General features: G+C 44.8%; 1 protein-coding gene across 3 annotated transcripts; it reads left to right on the forward strand.

The window, feature by feature from the left end:
* The first annotated feature begins 344 nt into the window (after positions 1-344).
* LOC117210030 (protocadherin-like wing polarity protein stan) lies at positions 345-21,407 on the forward strand. 3 transcript variants are annotated; one of them, XM_033452612.1, is made up of 13 exons: positions 345-613; positions 9,527-10,097; positions 10,621-12,174; positions 12,509-13,346; positions 13,587-17,505; positions 17,623-17,989; positions 18,055-18,270; positions 18,352-18,924; positions 19,005-19,431; positions 19,510-19,747; positions 19,813-20,130; positions 20,208-20,784; positions 21,054-21,084. In XM_033452612.1, exons 2-13 carry the CDS (start codon positions 9,655-9,657, stop codon positions 21,082-21,084), a joined length of 9,501 nt encoding a protein of 3,166 aa, XP_033308503.1. In that variant the 5' UTR covers positions 345-613; positions 9,527-9,654. The 3 variants fall into 3 exon arrangements, with proteins under 3 accessions (XP_033308503.1, XP_033308504.1, XP_033308502.1); XM_033452613.1 differs by lacking the exon at positions 345-613 and adding an exon at positions 20,904-20,910 and having other exon boundaries at positions 9,655-10,097; positions 21,054-21,407; XM_033452611.1 differs by lacking the exon at positions 345-613 and having other exon boundaries at positions 9,655-10,097; positions 21,054-21,407.
* The last annotated feature ends 55 nt before the right edge of the window (positions 21,408-21,462 follow it).

The following is a 21,462-nucleotide window of genomic DNA, read 5'->3' on the forward strand; positions in this document are numbered from 1 at the left end:
CTAATAATTCATTATAGGAGTCATTACACTTTTGATATTTTATACGTCTTTTCTATGCAATTTTGCACACCCAAATTTCTCATAAATGCATAAAAATCCGCGATTTAGTTACCACTTTGATATCCATTCGCTTTCGATTTCAGTTTGGCGAGAGTTCAGTTCGATAAAAAGGAAATTCCTATATTTGCAGCGAATCGGAAAGTGAATTGACAATTTTGAAGGAAGGAGAAAAAGAGCTCTGCGTGAGGAAAAAAAGAGCGCATTAAACGCGGATCGGTGGCCGGTGCGGAGATGGTCGTTTGATCGTCGCTCGAAGTCAATGTCGAGATACACGGTCGCAGGTAGTCGCCCTCTACTACGCTCGTACGTAAGATTGGTTCGTGCGTGTATGGTGGTTGGTAGTAGTCGCGACGCTGCCGAGAGCAGCTGAAGTGCGTGCACGTCGTTCTTCGTGATCTAGCCAACACGGTGTTCACGGCGTGTGTATGTGTAATTCGTTTCTCGTCGAATTTTGCGTGGTCGCAGGGAGAAAGTGCTGAAGACGGATTAAGGATCAAAGAGAAGCTGGGTGTGACTCGCAATGTGACAAAACTTCGTCGACCTTGGCGGGACGGTGAGTGACCTTTTTGAATGGCATGCACGTCGTCGCTTCATTTTTTATCCGTATACAGAACACCGAGGAGCGGAGAACTCACCGGTGTTTCTACTGCTCGGCACTTTCTCACGGGAAAAATGTCTTATTAATTACTACGACAGCGAGACGTGTAACGAGCTTCGGCCACAATTATACTTTCTGCCTTCGCCTGCTGAACCCTTTTCACCGTGTTCCGGCGGTCAGATAACCACGTTTTTTTCCTTTCTATCGTCACAGGTAGTATCTTCTTATTAACCTTTTACAAAATTCAAAGGAAATCTTGTTCTCTGGTATGAGAATGCGATTCACGTCGCTTCTGTTGTTTTTAACGTTTGTCTCTAGAAAGAGAAGAGGAAAAAAAGGAAAGAGAGGGAGAGAGAGAGAGAGAGAGACAGACAGACGGATAGAGAGCGAGGAAGAGAAAGAAAGAGATAGAGAGAAAAGGCGCGAGTATCTCCTTTCTAGTGGAAGAAAATTCTTGACATTTACGCATACAATTAGCCCATGCTGTATTTTATTTTCTCTAAACGCTTCCCGTATTCTGCCTACGTCTGTTTCACGCGCAATAACGTACGGCAGAGTTTGATCGATTCAACGTGCAACACATTGGCGTCTGGCTGTCCTTCTTGGTGTTCTGACGTACGCAAATACGCATAGACACGCGGTGAAGACGCGCGTACGCGAATAATGATTTGCAAATGATACGTGATAGAAAGGTCTTCGATAAGAAGCGAAAGTTGTAAGGTGAGTAGAGAAGACTCAGGGGCGAATAAGAAGCCCAAAAAATGCTGCGTTAGAAAAATTTAGATACGCCGTTGCTTTGGAGGGTTAGCAGCCTCGTTTCCCCGAGCCGGCGAATCAATATTTGAGGGTAAGCGTCCCGACTGTCGGCGTCGAAGCTGCAGAACGTGAGTCACTCACCCCTGATTGCGAGGGAGAAGGAGAGAAGGATGACTCTTCTCTTTTCTCTTTCACCCTCTCTTCTTGTATCGCGGCTGGAGTAGGCTCGACTTGCCTCGACTCGACTCGACTCGATACGCGTTGCGCCGTTGTGTGCAGGAAGACTGCAACATTCAGGCGGAAGTTGCTCTTTCCATCTTCATCGTGTCACCCCAATGGGAACAAATATCGATCGATTTCTTTCACGTAACTGGACTGCGGAGATTTAGGCGAATTCGTATCTTTAGGAAGAAGACGCGAAACTAAAGAAACGTGATCGAAGATATTTGTTATTCTCGTATTAAATACGAATTTTATGCGCATTTTATTCGGCCAGAAAAATTTCTTTGTTCATAGCGATACAAAAGCGATATTTAAAATTAAATTCTCAACGAAATCCTTGATAAAATGTATGGAGTAAAGTTGCGCGTAAGGGTACGGCAAGCGAAAGAAAACGGAGCAACAAATAGATATCATTGTATAATATTAGGAAATATTCTTTAAAATATCTACGCTACATGTTTAGAAGTCGATCGATCTTTCATTTTATCGGTTCTCGGATTACGTTTACCTGAAAATAATATCATAGATATCATAGAAAGTCTTTTCTGTTTAATTATCACAGACTTCAGAACGATATAATCGAGGAGAAATCGCTGGAGATGTAGAAATTTGATGGGACGAGCCGGAATTTAGCTTGACGTTCCCGGTCGTTAATCGCCGACGGAATGAAGAAATAAACGCGTATCGAAGTTGTCGTCGCGGGATTTGGCGACGGTTTAATTAAGATACTTACGAATTTTCGGATTCCCTGCACAGTCGTAAGAACGGAACGTTAATTTACGACCTTTAAAAGACGGCCATGCACGCATACGAGCGTGAAATGTATGCACCTAACTAAACCCGTTTGAGGGAGTCACGGTGGGAACAGGTTCCATAAAATTGAGCGTTCTTCCGTAGGACTTTTATCTCCGACTAACTATCTTCGCACCGTACCACGCTTGTATCTATATAGAATACCACGACCCTTTTCCGATTTCCTAAACGCGTTCTCTTAGTCTTAGTTAGAAAGTCAAATTCTTTTGATCCTATGTCGATTATTATCACTATTAATATATTAGACACCTTCTTTTGTGTTATACTTTAATTTAATTAAAATATCAATGTAGCTACGTTATCGGATATGAGAAGATAACAAGACAAAATAGCTCGATAACAAGCAAAAATTAACACGTACTAAATTTTATTTTATTAAATCGTCTATGGGCTACAGAGAGATCAATGAAAGCCTCTGACTGGATTTTTCTTACTACGTACCACCGCCCTTACAAAATTTACAATGTCTCGGAGCTATCGTTGTCGCGCGAGATTAGAATCGCGTGACTTTCAGGAACGTAAATCGCGTGCAAGAATTCTTCCCTCGTATTCCTTCTTCCCAGCAACGGCGGAGAACGATATTAGGCACAATAGGATAGTTGTAAGTTAAAATAATGTTGGCTACCGTATTTATAATCGAGCGAAAGGCATAAGAAAGCGAAGAAGCGCAGACAGGAATGCTCGTATGATGACTGAATGAATGAGTATAAAGTGAAAAGTGGCATTTATTTTCGAATAAATCGAAAGAGGCACAGCCAGCATGACTATGTATATGGAAAGATAGTATCTCCGTGTAACACGATCACGATTCAAATCCTGCATTTATTCTCCAGTAGCAAGTCGAACGCTATTTTCTTTGGATTCGCGGTAGATCGATCGCCGCTGCTTCTTGCTTCTTGCAACTCATCAAATGGGATTTTGGGATTTTTATCATTACGAGATCTTTCATCGTCATCTTCCGTGACCAATTATTATCAGAGTTGGGAGAAGAGGAGACGCGCGTTCGAGAAGTCAATGAGCCAAGGTGTACTACGCTCGACTATGCTAGCCGGTCTACGCCTCGTCCTTTTCCGATTTTACCGCGCACCGTTACGTGAATATGGTTTCGCGTACACGTCTAACGGTTGTTATTGTAACTGCCTCGCAATACCACGGTTTTCATTCGATTTTTCATCGTACGCTTTCTAGAAACATTGATCGATCGTTTCGCTGTAAAATGTTCAACTCGACGGTTGGCGAGTGTTAGAAAATTTGTCATTCCGGGGGAATTTAATCTCGCGTATCGCTTGATTATTTCTCGCATGCTTCTAGAAGAATTGTATTAATAATATATGCGAAATGAACATTCCAATACGATGACTTCGCAATTTAAACTGCCTCGGAATACCGTTTAATTTGTCGTTCGTGCGATTCCAATAAAAATTCGTTGTCATTCCAGAATTATTAATTAATCGAGAGAATTAATTCTCTGGCTCTTTTCTACGGCGCGAGTAATGTAAAGAAATTATTCATCGAAATGTAAATCAAATTATTCTCCATATTTTTGCATCGTTCTTCTTCGTCGTGAAAGGAGGTTGTTTCCTCTTATTCCAGAACGTAGGATCCAATTTATCGATTGCCAGAAAATGTATTATTCCAAGATTTTGATCTTCCACTTTGACTTTGATCTGTCGTGCTGGAAATTTGCTTTGCACATTATTGGCAAGGTCGACATTGCGATTCAAGTATTCCATACTTACACGTATGTCTAATAACTAACAAATCGTTCGAATCGAAGCGGAGTAGAGATAGATCGCATCTCTAATGGTAGTTTCATTGTCAATTAAGAGCTAACGAAGGAACATGCCGTGTTCTCAGCAGTGATCATGTAGATACTTGCTTGGCTCTGCAACCTTGAACGGAACCGTGTACGTACACCGGTTATTGTAATAGGTATGCGGAGTTGTTCGCATGTTCATTCGTGAGGCGGTCAGATGGACGAAGGCGAGTACCACAAAACGAGAAGTTCTCAGGGATGCTGGCCCGGTTCTCTTCGCAGGAAAATAATTCCTCCCTAATTTTGGCCAATCTTCGCCGGTCGTTGCAGCATTGTAAAACACGAACACGAGACGCGGATGATTGGGAAAAAAGAATCCATCGAAAATCTCGTAGAAATCGATAAAATGTTTTCTCCAATCTTTCGTATCTTGCAATTTATCATGTAGGAAGATATTAACTACGAGATTATTTCTGCAGATTCTAGCTTGGAGCATTACTTTCTAGGTTTAATTCCGAGATTTAAATGAAAGAGAAGAAATCGCAAGACTTTTTGATATCAACTTTCCCAGTATGCTTCAAGAATATTTGCTGGCTTTTTATTTTATCTGAATTAGAAACACCAAAAACATTCGATAATCATTAAACTGTAGAGCTGGATATTTCGTGCCTGAGGCTATTTCGATCGGGTTAAGAATTTCTCGCAAGGTGATAGGCAGAGAAGCTTCTTTTCCTCGCTTGGAAAAATTTAACCGGCAAAGGTTTCCCCATAATCTCAGTTTACAACGGTCGAAGATGTTATAGGAATTTTTGGCCGATTTTTTTAACAAGTATCATCTACTGAAAAATGCATCGCACACGAAAGACCCGCGTATTACACGTTTACAGTTCGAGGATACCGTAAAGACGTTTACGGAATAAGGGTTAATAATATGATGTAGTACGAGCACGGTTACGACGGTCCAGAACTTGAAATATCGCTAGCCATTACGTAGCCATTACAGAAAATTTAGTTTCACGAGAAACGTGTTTCCAGTTTGCACGTTGCACTCTACAATTTTCCTTGAACCTCTGTAGCCGCGTCAATTTTACGGACTAAAACGAAAAGAAGAGACAGAAGAAAGAAGTACCCTTTCCTGGACACAATTTCAAGAAGATATATTTTTAGAAAATAGAAAAAGGAAATCGAGTTTTTCTAGTTGAAAACCGTAATGGTCGTTTAAATTCGCGAACAAATGGGCGAAATTCCACGTCGTTTTATTGTGCAATTATTTCACAGTTAGAGAAACAGTCGGTGCGTGTCGAGTCAATTTACACCGGGCTCTCTATGGCATTTCTGTGCACGGATTAATGGGATTCAGAGGATTTGTAGAGGCAGTGTCAGCTGGGGCTCGCTACGCGCCGCGTCAAAAGATCATTACCGGAGACTCGACGAACGATTACAAAGCAGCGTTGCGTCGCGTAACGTCGATGTAATCGATCGAGCAATAAATCCCGCTGCTTGAAACTTTTTGACAGGGCATTTCACGCTTCCGACTTCGTGTGAAAAAAACACGTGGCCCGTGTGATCCGGCGAAAAGTCGCGTGCCGGCCAAAACACCGAATTGAATCTCTCTGGAAAGGCCAGTAAACGTGGTTTATGTCTTCGTTAAAAACAACCAAATTGTGTGACTTGTCTTTCGTTGCTCGTTCTTAAGATCGTTCGACCGCTTGTCGGATAAGAAAACGGTTTAGGCTACGTGGAGGCTAGTTTGAAGGCGTGTGGAGATGGGCTACTTACGGGGGCTTATCTACGTTTTCTGAGAAGCTGCCCGATCAATTTGAAAAGGTGCCTGCCATTAGGAGCAAAGATGTAGACGTGGCTTTCAAGGATAATTGGTAGGTTGGAGAATTCCAGGTCTGGTTGTCATGCCGTATCTTTTGGCGTAATCCGCGTAATTAATAGCTGTTTCACAGAAAACAAAGGATACTCCGACCCTTTCCTGCGGGTAAATTGCAGGAATATGGGCAGTTTGCTGTATAAAGGTGTGTACTCACCGGCACATGTTCGCAAACAGTGTTTTGCAAGATCTTGGCGCGAACGTTTTCTGACCACTTTACCGACCACTTTCTCGCGAACATTTTTCCAAATAAGCTCGGTACTAACAGTTCACCGTATCTGCAATGATATTTGATGTATCTGTAGTCCCTGCACATATCGAATTCGAACCGACATACAATTTTCCATATTTTTCATGTTTCTAACGAAATTAAAGGGACGAAAGAACGTCGACGAGTATCTCGTCGGCAAACTCTGTGAATTGCTGTTATTCGATGACCGGAGACGATGAATAGTATGCGAGTAAACGAAAAGCGGACGATGGACTATCCACGACGTGTGGTATTTGAAAAAGTCAGCGAGGATTCGTTTTAACCATCGTGGACAATTAATTTTACGTAGTGGAGAAACACACGAGGAATAGGAGTCTCTAGGCGAAAAGATGTTATCGTTATCGCGCATTTTCCAGCAGGCGGTTAACCGGAATTTAAGAGTCGGCAACGTGTGAGCGAGAACGAGCATGGAATATCAAGCTGTCTGCACCGTCCATGGAATACCATCGCTGGACGCGTTTCATCGCGTAAGAACGTACGCACCCAAGCTCGGCGGAAAATCGATCGTCTTTCGAGCTATTTTTTTCGAAGCAAATAGAGCCGAAGAATAATCGTTCGCAATTATATTGGAAGTGCGATCATTTGCGAGTAAACGTAGCCGGAGTAAACGTTTAACACGAACGACAGAGAACGGTAGTTGGCACGTAGGTGTTACACCCATTGATTCGTATCTGATTCGTTCGAGCAATTATGTTAATAACGACGGACGAAGGCAGACGTAGCTCGAGGTTATTAGAGGGCACCAGCGTGTCTGAAACTTTAGCTCTACCACTATCTTAACGATCTGCGAATCGTTTCGTCCTACGCGTTACCGTAAACTCATCGGTGCAATCTCGAAGTCGAGAGCGAGCGCCGATGATTCGCGAGTTTTCATCTCGCGGTGTGCAATTTCGTTTTCTATGCAGCTCGCCCGACGGATCTTCTTGCGACACGTTGGTCACTCATGGTACCGGTTTTTACCGCTGAGTTTCTGCGATGCGATCGTGGACTCGCGCAAGGGAAAGGTGGCAAAACGTAGCAAACGTTGGATAAAGCGCGGACATTAGAGACGAAAGCGTAAGGAAGCGATTTCTTGGTGATTCATTCGAGCGGAGTATTATCGAAGCCGAGGAGAAACTCGTCATGCTCGGCAGTAACGAAGAGCCGATCGCGTGTGCTATGGCAATTTTTATCGTAAGTCTCTGCCGAGCAAAAGATGACAAAGCGATGGTAAACGTAGCTGTGTACATTGGAGATGAGAGCGCGAAGAAGACTATAGCTTAGTAATTATTCCGAGCGAAGTATTATCGAAGCGAAGGGAAGATCGTGCGTCGCGTCGCGAAGAGGAACGAAGAAGCGGCCCTCCGCCTATAAGCATCACGTCCCTGGCCACCTCCTCGGCTCGTTCGTTCGTTTTTTTCTTGTTCTCGTCGGGTCGTTTTGTTCCGAAGGCGAGTCGGCTGGTCCGTGCTCGTTGTCTACCTGCTCGTAGCTGGTTGTGCAAGCGGTGGTTCGATTGGTTCGTGCCGATGCACCATCCGTTTGGATTGGTCAAACCGGATCGGTTAGCCTCCGGGGAAGGAGGATCGCGAGCCGATGCCACCAGAGACCTATCGTGCTCTTGCTACGGTCAACTAGTCCCGTGATCTCGAGGACCGGCGATTCTCTAACGCAACAAGACAAACAGGACAAAGAAGAAGATGCTCGTTGCAGACGGTCGTCCTTTGCGCCACGTATTACCTTGGGCCTTATTAAACACGCGCAAACGCGTTGAAACGGGTTGCCGTTACAGTACCACAGTACGAGTAGAGTGGACCATTTATAACTATACCGAGCCTCCCCTTCCAATAACACAGCGTTCCAAGTCGTTGGAGAATCGTTCGTTCAGATCGGATAATCGAGGAAAACTTGCACCTTTCGTGTCGTAATTGTAGTTAGGAGAAATTGTTTACTTGCTCATTACGTATTTTCAGACGCCTCACGATGGTGTACTATGTCAGAGAACGTTCGATATCTTAAGGTTTAAAAATTGAATGTTTAAAAATTCGAATTTTACGAGATGGCTGGTACGTTACAACAACGGACAGGTTGAACGAATTTGCCGTAAAAGGGAACGCGAGTTTCTTGGTGCAAGGAGGGTGAAACGAGCGGAAATCGTCGTTCCCACGTTTTACAGCGGGTATCGCATTCTCACAGTGGCGGAAGATATTCGGTGCGAGAAAGCGGCGGTGCTAGATGCGTTTTTTCATCGATTCTTCCGCGCTTGAAGAAAATGCAATTAACCAGAAACGAAAAGTTCCGTCTCGCTCCGATTAATAAAGTCGAACGAAACTCTTGATTCTCCTGTAAACGAACTCTACGATCTACCGCTTTTTGCTCCTAGTTTCCTAGGTCGTACGTACTCGATGACCTCTTCTAGGCACGATGAATTATTCAACGGCTCTCGAGACTTCTCGTTTCTCTTGTTTCGCGTCAAATATTTTGTGAGTTATCAGAGTGAAGAAAGTCAGCGAACGATTCGAATCCTCTTTTCCTGTTCGTGTCTTGCTCAAGGTCGTGATCTTTGAACCAACCAGTGGCACGATTGCCTCTCGTGTCCTCTACTTAGACGTTGAAACCAGTTTAAAGCCAACCGAACTAAGAAGCAACGCTATCTGCTTTATTATTCAAACAATTAGAATTGCATTAACCAAATAAATATCTTACGAGCTTGTAAAAAGTATAAAAATCAAAGTGACACGAAATCGACGTCGAAGAGAAACGATTCGCCGATTGTTTCGAGAAATTTATATACTTAACTTATTAACCTATTAAGCAACCAACGTTGCATTCTTTCCTTTGTAATTCTCCTTCAGCCGATTCGCATTATCCAATTTTCTTTTGAATCCCATTTTTCAGTTTCACTTTCTTCTTCCACCTATCTTCTCAAATACGCAAAATTTTCAAGAACTCAAAGTATCTATAGATCTTTACCTATTACGATACCCATTGTTCCAACTGCCGAAGGAAATTGCCGAAGGTTCGGACCTGTCCCGAGGACGCGAACTGGAACGTCGACGAAACGCCGGAACGAAGCGCGACGTGCTATCGGAGAGGCGATAGAGAGCCAAAGAGAACCACGAATATGCGTTTATCGTTCGATAAACACCGCTTTCAGTTTCAAATCTAAAAAGCAGATTTTCTGTTTTACAGATGGAAGGCCGCACGAGCGTACGTTGAACCGAACGAGCGAGCAGAAAGGGGATCGGCGACAATGGGACACTTGTCTGGGAGGGTAGAACACGCGAAGAAGGAGCGGTCGTTGTAAGAGGGTGGTTGTCATGGCGAGGTGGAAATGGATCTTCCCGTTGCTCGCGGCCTTCTGCACCCTGACCGACGCGTACCTGGCGGTGCTGTCTTCGAGCACGCCCGCCGGCAGCGTGGTTTTCGAGGCAGGTGTACCGCAGCTGGGTGGGCGTCGAAAGTACGAGGTCTCGAACGAGAGGACTGCCTGGTTTGCCAGGAAGCTGCTCAAGGTGCATCCTCACACTGGCCGGGTCACGTTGGCGCGACCTTTGAGCTGCGACGGTCTTCAGTATCCGCGAATCTTCACCTTCTACGTGGACTCGACCAGTTCAAGGTTAGGCAGACCGACGATCGACTACTACAGTCTGCCACTCAGGATCCTGATCACCGGTTGCGGCGGAGAGAATCGAGATCTGGCTGCTACCAGGGGATGGATGGCGGAGACTTTGGCCTCGTACGCTATGCCCAGCACCGAGAGGTGAATCTTCGGTTCTTAGTGAATTACGAGCCTGTCGTTTTCATTGTTTCGCGTACCTGTTACATCGCTCTATGACAATACTCCCTTCGTTTTTTCCCATGACTCGATAAATAACGTTAGCACGTACGTGAAGAGATTTAGTTAGGAGATTGAACGAAGAAAATTGATATTCGGGATTTTTGTACGCGATCAAAACAAAGAAACGATGAAAGTGAGAAGGATGATATCCGAATCGATGAGATCTAATTCGATTTAAATTTACAATATAGGAAATTACTTCTCGGACAATCGAATACGTCGATCCAACGGGAGACTCCTCGTGGCTGATGTTCATTTAGATAATCTGCTGGTAATTAGCTCGCCGCATTAACTGCTATGCGAGCTTCGTTCCTATTTTTCTATGATTAATTCACGTGACGTGACAGCGTAGTGGTTAACGCGCGCAGTTTTACCGGGAAACAAGCAACGGTAATCGCGATAAGGGATAATAAGATTCGCATGCTGTTCTTCTGTCTGCCAACAGGTTCACGGAGGTCTGCCTTAGAACGTCTCAACTGGTAGCAGCGTTGCGAGACTTCCTTCCACAGACTGCCCTAAAAGAGTGCGAGACTAGGTGGGGTGGCGTAGCGGATCCCAGGTTTCTGATCGAAGGTGCAGCAGGAGATTTGGTCTCGGCAACGGAGCAATGCTTGGTGGATCCTCTTTGGAAAATCTCCGTGTCGATGAACCTCAGATGCGGCATTGAATCGCGGTTAACCGACGCGGAACATCGTCTGAAGATCGTCTTTCATCACCGTCAACTGGACGACACGGATCTCGGCAGGCGAGTCCGCAGAGAATTGAAGAATCAGTCTCCGTATTTCGAGCAATCCCTGTACGTTGCGGTCGTCGAAGAGGAAAAAGAACCTGGCGCCTACGTAACATCCGTTAGAGCCAGGGATCCTGAAGGAGGCACGGTTCGTTACTCCATGAGTTCTCTGTTAGATGCACGATCACAGGCGTTACTCGTCTTGGATCCAGTTACGGGAAGGGTTACGACACGCGCTAGATTAGATAGAGAGAGCGTGGACGTTCACTATTTTCGGGTACTTGCCGTGGACGACTCGTTCCCTCCGAGAACCGGTACTACCACCTTACAGGTGAACGTCCTGGATACGAACGATCACGCGCCAACCTTCGAGTGGCCGGAAGACGAGGCTTCTATCAGAGAGGGTGTACCAGTTGGTTCTACGGTTGTTACGGTCAAAGCTACGGACCAAGATACAGGCAGAAACGCCGAAGTCGAATATTCCATCTTATCGACGACCAGCGGCAGTGGAGTGGCGAACGCCGACGACGCTCTGACCTTCAGGATAGATCCGAGAACCGGTGTTGTTACAACGCGTACGCCTCTCGACAGAGAAAAGACCGAGGTGTACACGGTCATTCTGAGTGTGTCCGATCAGGCGACACCACCTTCCGCGCGAAAATCCGCGAACGCCACGCTGGTGGTCCGAGTGCTGGACGATAATGATAATTACCCTCAATTCACTGAACGTACGTACTCTGCTTGGATACCGGAGGACTTGGATTACACGGCGAATCCGGTGATAGCGCGCATACGCGCAACGGACGCGGATTCAGGGAACAACGCGGCTGTTCGGTACGCCATAATCGGTGGAAACACGCAGAACACTTTTTCCATAGACTCTATGATCGGCGACGTGGCTCTCGTCAAGCCTCTGGATTACGAATCCACCAGGAGTTACAAGATAGTTATACGCGCTCAGGACGGCGGTTCGCCAGCCAGGTCGAACACTACGCAGTTGTTAGTGCACGTAGGAGATGTGAATGATAATGCGCCGCGATTTTATACCAGTCACTTTCAAGAGTCCGTGTCGGAGAACGTTCCTATAGGATACTCGATGCTGAGGATACAGGCGTACGACGCTGACGAGGGTGCGAACGCTCAAATAAAGTACACTATAGGGGCGCGAGACTTCTCCGGAGCTTCCACCGAAAACTTCCCCATAACAGTTAACACGGAGACTGGGTGGATCTATACAACGAAACAGCTCGATCGTGAGCAATGCTCAAGGTACGGTTACGTTTAAGGATCGTAACTGTCACGATCCAAATTAAAAAACTTATGCTATAGGAGTTCATAGTTTGATTTCAATAATTTCTGGTTGGGAATAATCGTCGTAAATGATCGGAATGCGGTTAAGTAGATTTGGCTATCGATGATCATTATGGAAGGAGAAAATATTTTTTGGTTTCTGGTAATCATTATCGATGGCAAACAATTTTGTTTGGTTACTTTCGATCATCGTCGATTTTAGTCTCGGTACTAGATACTACCTATGAGTGATATTAATGAAAATTGACGATCGTCTCTCATTATATCTCAATTGATTAAACTCTTTATTTAGGTACCAGTTCACCGTGATCGCAGCGGACTCTGGTGAAGTACCCAAATCTGCGAGCGCTACCGTGATACTCACCGTAACCGACGTGAACGACAACGATCCTTATTTCGACCCTAAGAACTACGAAGCTGTGGTCTCTGAAGACGATCCCCCGGGCACTCCTGTCACCTCTGTCACGGCGACCGATCCTGACGAGGACGCTAGGATACATTACGAAATCACCGCTGGCAATACTAGAGGTCGATTCTCGATCGCGTCTCAGAATGGACGTGGTTTGATAACAGTAGCTCAACCGCTCGATTATAAGCAAGAAAAGAGGTTCGTTCTTACTGTTACGGCCTCCGATAGCGGTGGTAGGACCGACACAGCTCTCGTTTATGTCAACGTCTCGGACGCCAATAATTTCGAACCGGTTTTTGAGAACACACCGTACGCTGTGTCACTGTTCGAAGATGCGCCCATTGGCACAACAGTTCTCGTCGTGAGCGCGACCGATTCAGACGTTGGAAAGAATGCTCAAATCACCTACAGCTTAGGCACCGATGGTGGAGAGTCAGCGTCCGAATTTACTATAAATCCACAAACAGGAGCTATCACGACCACTCGTACTTTGGATCGTGAACTTGTACCTGGCTATTTCCTAACTGTTACCGCGAGAGATGGAGGCGTGCCACCTTTATCGGATACCATCAACGTGGAAATATCCGTTACGGATGTGAACGACAACGCTCCTGTTTTCGAATCTCCTCAATACCAAGGATCCATTCCAGAAGATGTTGCGGGTGGTACTAGTGTTCTCAGAGTTTCCGCCACCGACGCGGATACAGATCTCAATGGCAGAGTAAGAACAATTCCAATTTCGTTGATCAATCCTTTTGAAATTCTTTTGAAGCGGACGAGATATAGTCGTAGCGGTAAAAAAATTGAACGACATATCGTAACAGTCTTGATAGTAAGCGTTAATAGTAAAGTATTAAGAGTAAAAAGTTAAGTGTAATAGGTAAATAGTTTGAGTCGTTTGTATTTAAAGTACACCGTGTTATAATAAGAAATCGTGTCTATCATTGTATCATTATTTTAGGTGAGATACGCTTTGGAAGACGACGGGGATGGCGCCTTTGCTATAGACTCAAGCACGGGTGTAATTAGAACAGCCAAGCCATTGGACAGAGAATCTGTCGCCATGTACACTTTGAAAGCAGTTGCGATGGACAGAGGATCTCCGTCTCTCTCGACGGTAGTGCCAGTGACAATTAAAATACAGGATGTGAACGATTCTCCACCCGCTTTCGAGAACGACAAGATCGTTCTTTACATAGCCGAAAATTCACCGATCGGTTCGACCGTCGGTGAAATTTACGCGCACGATCCGGACGAAGGACCAAACGCCGTTGTACAGTATTCCGTGATAGGAGGCGAGGATTCAAACAGTTTCGCCCTGAATGTCAGGTCAGGTGCGGATCGCGCGGAACTGATTACGCTCGAAGAACTGGACTACGAGTCGCCAAAGAAAAAGTTCGAGTTAGTCGTGCGTGCCGCTTCGCCTCCTTTGCGATCGGATGCTCTAGTTCAGATACTAGTAACCGACGTGAATGACAACGCGCCCGTATTGAAGGACTTTCAGATTATATTCAATAACTTCAAAGATTTCTTTCCGACCGCTCCCATAGGCAAGATACCTGCTGTGGACGCGGACGTCACGGATAAGTTAACATACACCGTGCTTGCTGGAAACAATGCTAATTTGATCGACTTGAACAGAACCACCGGTGAAATCCGACTGTCGCCGCAATTGAACACGAATGTACCACGTGTCGCGACGATGGAGGTGTCCGTCACGGACGGTATCAACGAGGTCAAGGCCACGATGACTCTCTCGGTGCGCCTCATCACCGATAAAATGCTCCTCAATTCCATCACCGTTAGATTAGACGATATGACGGCCGAGGCTTTCCTCAGTCCTCTGCTGGGATATTTTCTGGATGGTTTGGCAGCAATTATCCCGTGCCCCAGAGAGAACATCTTTCTCTTTAGCATACAGGAGGACGCCAATGTAAATGGGAAGATCCTAAACGTGAGCTTCTCTGCGCGTAAAGTAGAACCAGGCGTGACGGACGAGTTTTACAGCCCGCAATTTCTTCAAGAACGTGTGTATCTGAACAGGGGTATACTGGCGAGACTGGCCACAGTTACGGTGCTACCGTTCGACGATAATCTTTGCGTCAGAGAACCCTGTTTGAATTTCGAGGAATGCATAACGGTATTAAAGTTTGGAAACGCTTCTGGATTCGCTAGTAGCGATACTGTATTGTTTAGACCTATATATCCGGTAACGACCTTCGCGTGCAGATGCGCGAAGGGTTTCACTGGTAGCAAAGAATCTTACTTATGCGACACGGAGGTTAACTTATGCTACTCGAATCCGTGTATGAACGATGGCACTTGTTACAGAAGAGAAGGAGGATACGCATGTTTCTGCGGCCCTGAATTCGCGGGAGAAAACTGCGAAATCTCGTTGAATAAGGATTCCTGCGCTCCAGGGATCTGTAAAGGAGGCTCCCAGTGTACCATGAAAACGACTGGCGGTTTCACGTGCGAAGGTTGCCCTGTGACAACTCTAGAAAGCGTGACTCCATTGTGCGAGCTGAAAGCTCGTAGCTTTGGATCGGCAACGTTCCTCACATTCGCGTCTCTAAGGCAAAGACACAGACTGCATATCAAATTAAGATTCGCTACCGAAGGGGCAAATGGTCTTTTGCTTTACAACGGGCGATACAACGAGAAACACGACTTCATAGCTTTAGAGATAATCGATTCCGAGGTACAGTTCAGTTTTTCCCTTGGTGACGAGATTACCCGAGCGAGTGCCAGCATACCTGGTGGAGTATCTGATGGTCAGTGGCACGAAGTGGAAGTCTCTTACATAAATAAAACTGTAACGATCTCGCTTGACAACTGTGACGTTGCTCTCGCTTTGGAATACGGCAAAAGACTTGGATCGAGGTGGTCTTGCGCGGGAAGAAGCGAACAAGTGTTGGAGGAACGTTGTAGCATCGTCACCGAGACGTGTCATCGATTCTTAGATCTAACAGGACCTTTACAATTAGGTGGCCTGCCTGCTATACCATCCAGTTTTCGCATCAGAAACAAAGATTTCGTGGGTTGCGTCAGCGACCTGTACATCGATCATATTTTCATCGACCTAAATTCATTTGTAGCTGACAATGGCACTAACCCTGGTTGCCCGGAGAAGGTTTCTTTCTGTTCATCGACTCCGTGCAAAAATAACGGCAAGTGTCGGGAGATATGGTCCGGTTTCGTTTGCGAGTGCGAAGAGAATTTTGCTGGACCTACCTGCGCTGACGAAGTCGGTAAACCATGGAACTTCCACGGTGACGGAATGCTCAGCTTTAATCCTTTGCTAAGACCAATCCAGCTTCCCTGGTTAACAGCGCTTAGTCTGAGAACGCGATCCAAGCAGGCGTTCGTCATGAGCGTGCAAATAGGGCAAAACAGTTCTGCGTTGCTCGAGATCCGAGAGGGTAAACTAGTTGCTCTGTTAGACGGCGCGGACATCATTCAAACATGGAACGACGTCGCCGATGGCGAATGGCACAGAGTGGAGATCATCTGGCAAAGTGGTCACGTCTCTCTCGATATCGATTACCGGAATAGGCCCATATCCTCGTCATTACCAGCGAAATTACAGGGTCTGTACATCGGTAGGATCCTGGTCGGTGGACCGGAGCAATCGATGAACACCGAGCTACCATATTTCGACGGCTGCCTCCAGGACATTCGTATAGGCAGCAACCAGAGCGTATTATTAAGACCGACCGTTCAGGAGAACGTCGCGACCGGCTGCAGCTCGGAGGCCGAGTGCAACGTCGACTGTCCGGAGGCATCGATTTGCGTTCCAAAATGGCAAGCGGGCGAGTGCGTCTGCGCGACCGGTCGCGTAGGACGTAATTGCGACCGCGTTTGCGATTTGAATCCCTGTAACAGTACTGGAACCTGTATCGAGGATACGGCCTCTCGTAGGGGATACAGATGCGATTGTAACTCGCCAGAATACTCCGGAGACTACTGCGAGATTAAAGCTGACCAACCTTGCCCGGCAACCTGGTGGGGCTCGCCTGTGTGCGGGCCATGTCATTGCGACGAGTCCAAGGGCTATGATCCTGCATGCAATAAGACTACAGGCGAATGTTACTGTAAGGAGAATCACTATCAACCTTCTGGTAAAAAGGAGTGCATTCCATGCGAATGTTATGCAACCGGAAGCTTCGGTCCTCGCTGTGACACCGAGACTGGACAGTGCCGGTGCAGAATCGGGGTCATTGGACGGTCTTGTACGGCGTGTCCCAATCCATATGCCGAAGTCACTCTTCGTGGCTGCGAGGTGGTGTATGATGGGTGTCCTAGATCTTACGCCGAAGGTTTATGGTGGCCGAGGACCAAGTTTGGAATGACTGCTGTCGAAGATTGTCCTGATATCGCTGAAGGAAAGACTTCTAGATCCTGTGACGACAAACTGGGTGGTTGGCAAGAACCTGATCTCTTTAACTGCACCTCAGAAGCGTTCATCGAGCAAAGACATCAGCTAGCCGCGTTAGAGACCAAGGATTTGACTTTGAATACCTATGTCGCTGTTAAAATAGCAAAAGACGTGCACAGAGCGGTGAACGTGACCAAAGACTTGTACGGAGCTGATCTGTTGATCGCAGAATCCTTGCTGATAGCATTGTTGCAGTATGAGGAGAGTTTGGTCGGATTGAACTTGACTCATAGTCAAGATAAAGATTACGTTTCTCATTTGGTTGGCATTTCTAGCTATATTCTGAAATCCAAATATGCGGAGAAATGGTCGAGGATTGAGATGCTTAACGGTGATACTCCTGACAAGATTTTGGATGCAATGGCGAATTATTTGAAGACCTTGACTGCGTCTCAACATGATACTTTTACTAATCCTTTTGAAGTAGTCGACACTAATGTTGGTAAGCAAAACGATATCTTTTTCTCTTTTCTAGTCAATAACATTTACAATTATTTGTAATTGTTCAAATTGAATGATTTATTACAATTTATTGATCTTGAGTGATTTATTCTTGCAGTATTAGGTTTAGATGTAGTAACTTCTGAAAGTTTATTCGGATACGAGACTGCAGAATACATGGATGATCCGTCAGCGTCTACGGTAAGGCCAACTGAAGCGGATCAGAAGGTTGTCTTGCCTGATACTTCTGCGTTCCTGTCGTCCCCTGCTCATTTCGGCCCGTCAATTACTTTCCCAAAGTATAACAATTACATGGCCGATCCAAGCAGATTCGATCCATATTCAAAGATACGAGTGCCTCTTAATATATTAGGCATAAAACCTCTAATGCAAGGGGAATTAAATGTTAAAAAAAGTTTGGTCAATCGAAAGGCTGTGTTGAGTTACGTGCAATATAAGCAATTAGGTGCCCTGCTGCCTCAAAGGTAAATAATCATATTCGCTATCTCGCATGGATTAGCAATATCAATTATAATTCATTTTTTTTCAGATTCGATGATTCCGTAGCAGTTAGATGGGGCGTAGAAGTAGCGGTAGGCTCGCCAGTCGTAACAGTATCCGTTTTAGTACCTTCGGATGACGGTTACGAGTCTCTGACTGGAATTCCTTTGCAATCTCCAGTTCAAATTAGTCTTTGGCTCAGCGAGAAGGATGAGTTCAAGACTAGAACCAATCCACAATGTGTACATTGGAGTACAATTAGAGGGTACGCTCTGTAACACTTTATTCGCGCTTTGAACTCTATTCAGACCGAATCGTTCATCTTCAATTTGTTTGTGTGTTACAGAATCGGTGAATGGAGCCGAATAGGTTGTACTACGGAAGTCGAGGATGATTCTCTGTCTTTCGGCACCATCGTAAACTGCTCCTGTTTCCAGTTATCCACTTTTGCAATACTAACGGACGTACTTGATCCAGAATACGTCCCAGAACCGTCTTTACTGGAAGATGTAACGAGCTATAGTGCGTTTATGCTCGCGTTGCCTTTGCTATTATCTGCCTTACTCATTCTGGCTTTGATACGAGGCGGTGGTACAAATTCGAATAGTATCCATAAAAATTTGGTAATGTGCGTTTTCTTCGCCGAAGTGCTCTACTTGATCGCGCTCAAAGCCAGAAGTCCTCTAGTCTCGAATGAGTTTCCGTGTAAACTAACGGCCATTGGTTTACACTATGCTTGGTTGAGTACATTCTCGTGGACTTTGGTGGACTCCATTCATCTATATCGGATGTTAACCGAAATGAGAGATGTGAACCATGGACAAATGAGATTCTACTATACAATGGGCTATGGAGCTCCAGCTATCATTGTTGGACTGACTATCGGCGTTAGAGCCGATCAATACGGAAACTTTTATTTGTTCGTATAGTTCTACCCTTTTTACTTAATTATTCTAACAAAAGAAACGTTGTTAATGACAAATATTTGATCTATTTCAGCTGTTGGTTATCAATTTATGAAACCGTGATTTGGTCTTTGATAGGACCAGTTTGCCTAGCAGTTTTTGTGAACTTCTGTATTCTTGTCATGTCAGTACGAGCGGCGTTTACATTAAAAGAACACATTATGGGTTTTGGAAATTTAAGGACGTTACTCTGGTTATCGGTAGCTTCGTTACCTTTACTTGGATCTACATGGACTCTGACAGTTCTCAATGCCTCCGAAAATTCTCCAACATTGTCATACCTGCTTAGTATAGCAGTAGTCGTTCATGCATCATTTAGTTTGGTTGGTTATTGCTTCATTAATGGTAGAGTAAGAAGGAATCTGTATTTAAGTTTATTGAGATGCATTGGGAAAAAGACACCTTTGTTAGAAGGAAGTATGGGAAACGGAAGCAGCAGCCAGAACGTAAACGGTCACTCGGTACGTCAAATAATTTAATTCGATTGTATTAAATTAAGAGCGGAAAAAGTAACTTTTCTAACTTGAATAATATTACAGCGGTCTGCGTTGGCGTACTCGTCAACGTATAGTGGAGCAGAGTCCGTGTGTAGGAGAGTCCACGTAGGAGTCTCGACGAGTAGTACAACTTCACGAAGTACAAATAAAACTGGGTCCAGCCCCTATCGTAGCGATACACATTTAAGGCATACGTCAACATCCACGAGCAATTATAATAGCGACAGAGATCCCTATATGTCTTCTAGAAGCCATAGATCAACGTTACATTCTAGACAAGGTATTTGTTGGAGTCAAGTTTGATCTGAAGTCGCTGTTACTTCTAATAATTATAACAATTCATAGAAGCGACAGAACCAAGGAATCAACGTAGAGATTCCGAATCAGATTCAGACGGATCCCAAGCAGAAGGTGGCGGAAGAAGCTTAGATCTTGCGAGTTCGCACAGCTCCGACGAAGAAGATGTTACGTCAAGGTCGCACCGAAATATGGGCGTCTCGACGCAGCAACCAGTCGCACACAATTATTTGCCTAATATTCACAGCAATCCTACCGAACACTTGAACATACTTTGCTCAAACACCGAACTGTTCCCAAACATTAAACCAATTTACGCGCCTAGGTGGAGTTCTCAGTTACCAGAAGCATATTTATCATCAAATGGTAATCCTCGATAAGCTCTAAAACCTTATAGTATTAGAATGTTTCAAATCAAATTTCAACAACCTTTTTATTTATAGTAATAGACGTGCGCGGAAGTCAATGGTCTGGAGGTACCATGTCCGACAACGAAATGGCCTCGAACAAGACTTCTAGTCCGAATCCACTGCCTTATCCCGAAATGAATTCGCCTCAGAAGAGTCAACCGGATGAAAATTATTCGGAAGGGGAAGAGAAGCTTCATCACTTGGGAGAAAAATACTTGTTCCCATATACAGCTGAGGAAGATCACACTGTCTCACCTACTCCATACATGCTACCCATTTCTTCGCGCATTCTTGCATCCAGCATGAGCCATCACTCGCAAAATTCAAACCATGAGAATCTGAGTGGCTCAGAAAGATATGGAAGTCTGAAGAGGGGGCAGAGTCTACATGGTTCTCAACACGATAACCTCAGTGGCTCGGAAAGATACGGTAGCTTAAAGCGCGGCAAAATGACACCGACTGTGCTGGAAGATTCACCGGAATATATTCTACCTATGAGCGGTAGAATATTGTCCAGTTCACTGACTCACGATTTACAGCATAGCAATGAATTGGCTGCGCTCAGACAACAGCAGCAGCAACAATACGAACAGACCATTACGGAGACCGAGTGAGTATGATGTATTACATTTGAGAAAAATATCTTGCGTCACAACAAATGGTATCGATGTAGTTTAACTAAGTTCATTTGCTTTATAATTTACGCTTACCCTGGAATGTGACAATTAGTGAAGAGGTAAGCGTCTGTAGGAATATTACATACCTCTAGAACTATTTATTACGCTATTAAAAGTATGATAAAGTAAAAGTCACACTGAGTTTGAAGCTTTAACGTGATAATGTAGGTTGGTAATTTCTTTTTAATTTTTGTTGTTTCAGGAAGGATACTAATGCGGAAACGTCAGTATGACGATCTCCGTGCTACAAACAAACACCGTACAAAGTAATATAACGTACTATTAGCTTAAAATTCAAATGATTAAATATATATATATATAGATATAGATATATATATATTTCTTAGAGTGGTAATTGCTCTAAGGTATATTTTAAGAGCGGCCATGACTGTACTTACAAAGTTAGCCATATGGATTAGTATGTATGTGTGAGTGCCTGTACGTATCTATATACATACGCTTGTCGGTATTTCGTTTCGTGTGATTCCAGCTTCAGTCGGAAGCGACTCTTTCGACTTCTTCGTTAACGATAAACGCGACGAATGGTCGGAAGACATATGATCTCTAGTTCATTTCATCATTCGTGTAATTAATATCACTTTCTCTAGTAC

The sequence above is a fragment of the Bombus bifarius genome, unplaced genomic scaffold (assembly GCF_011952205.1).
Source record: "Bombus bifarius isolate JDL3187 unplaced genomic scaffold, Bbif_JDL3187 scf7180000008199, whole genome shotgun sequence".
NCBI lineage: Eukaryota > Metazoa > Arthropoda > Insecta > Hymenoptera > Apidae > Bombus > Bombus bifarius.

Coding starts and splice junctions, on each gene's coding strand:
- LOC117210030 (XM_033452612.1), top strand. CDS start 9,655: ATGGCGAGGTGGAAATGGATCTTCCCGTTGCTCGCGGCCTTCTGCACC. Junction 18,925..19,004: donor CAATACGGAAACTTTTATTT/GTTCGTATAGTT, acceptor GATCTATTTCAG/CTGTTGGTTATCAATTTATG. Junction 19,432..19,509: donor AGAACGTAAACGGTCACTCG/GTACGTCAAATA, acceptor ATAATATTACAG/CGGTCTGCGTTGGCGTACTC.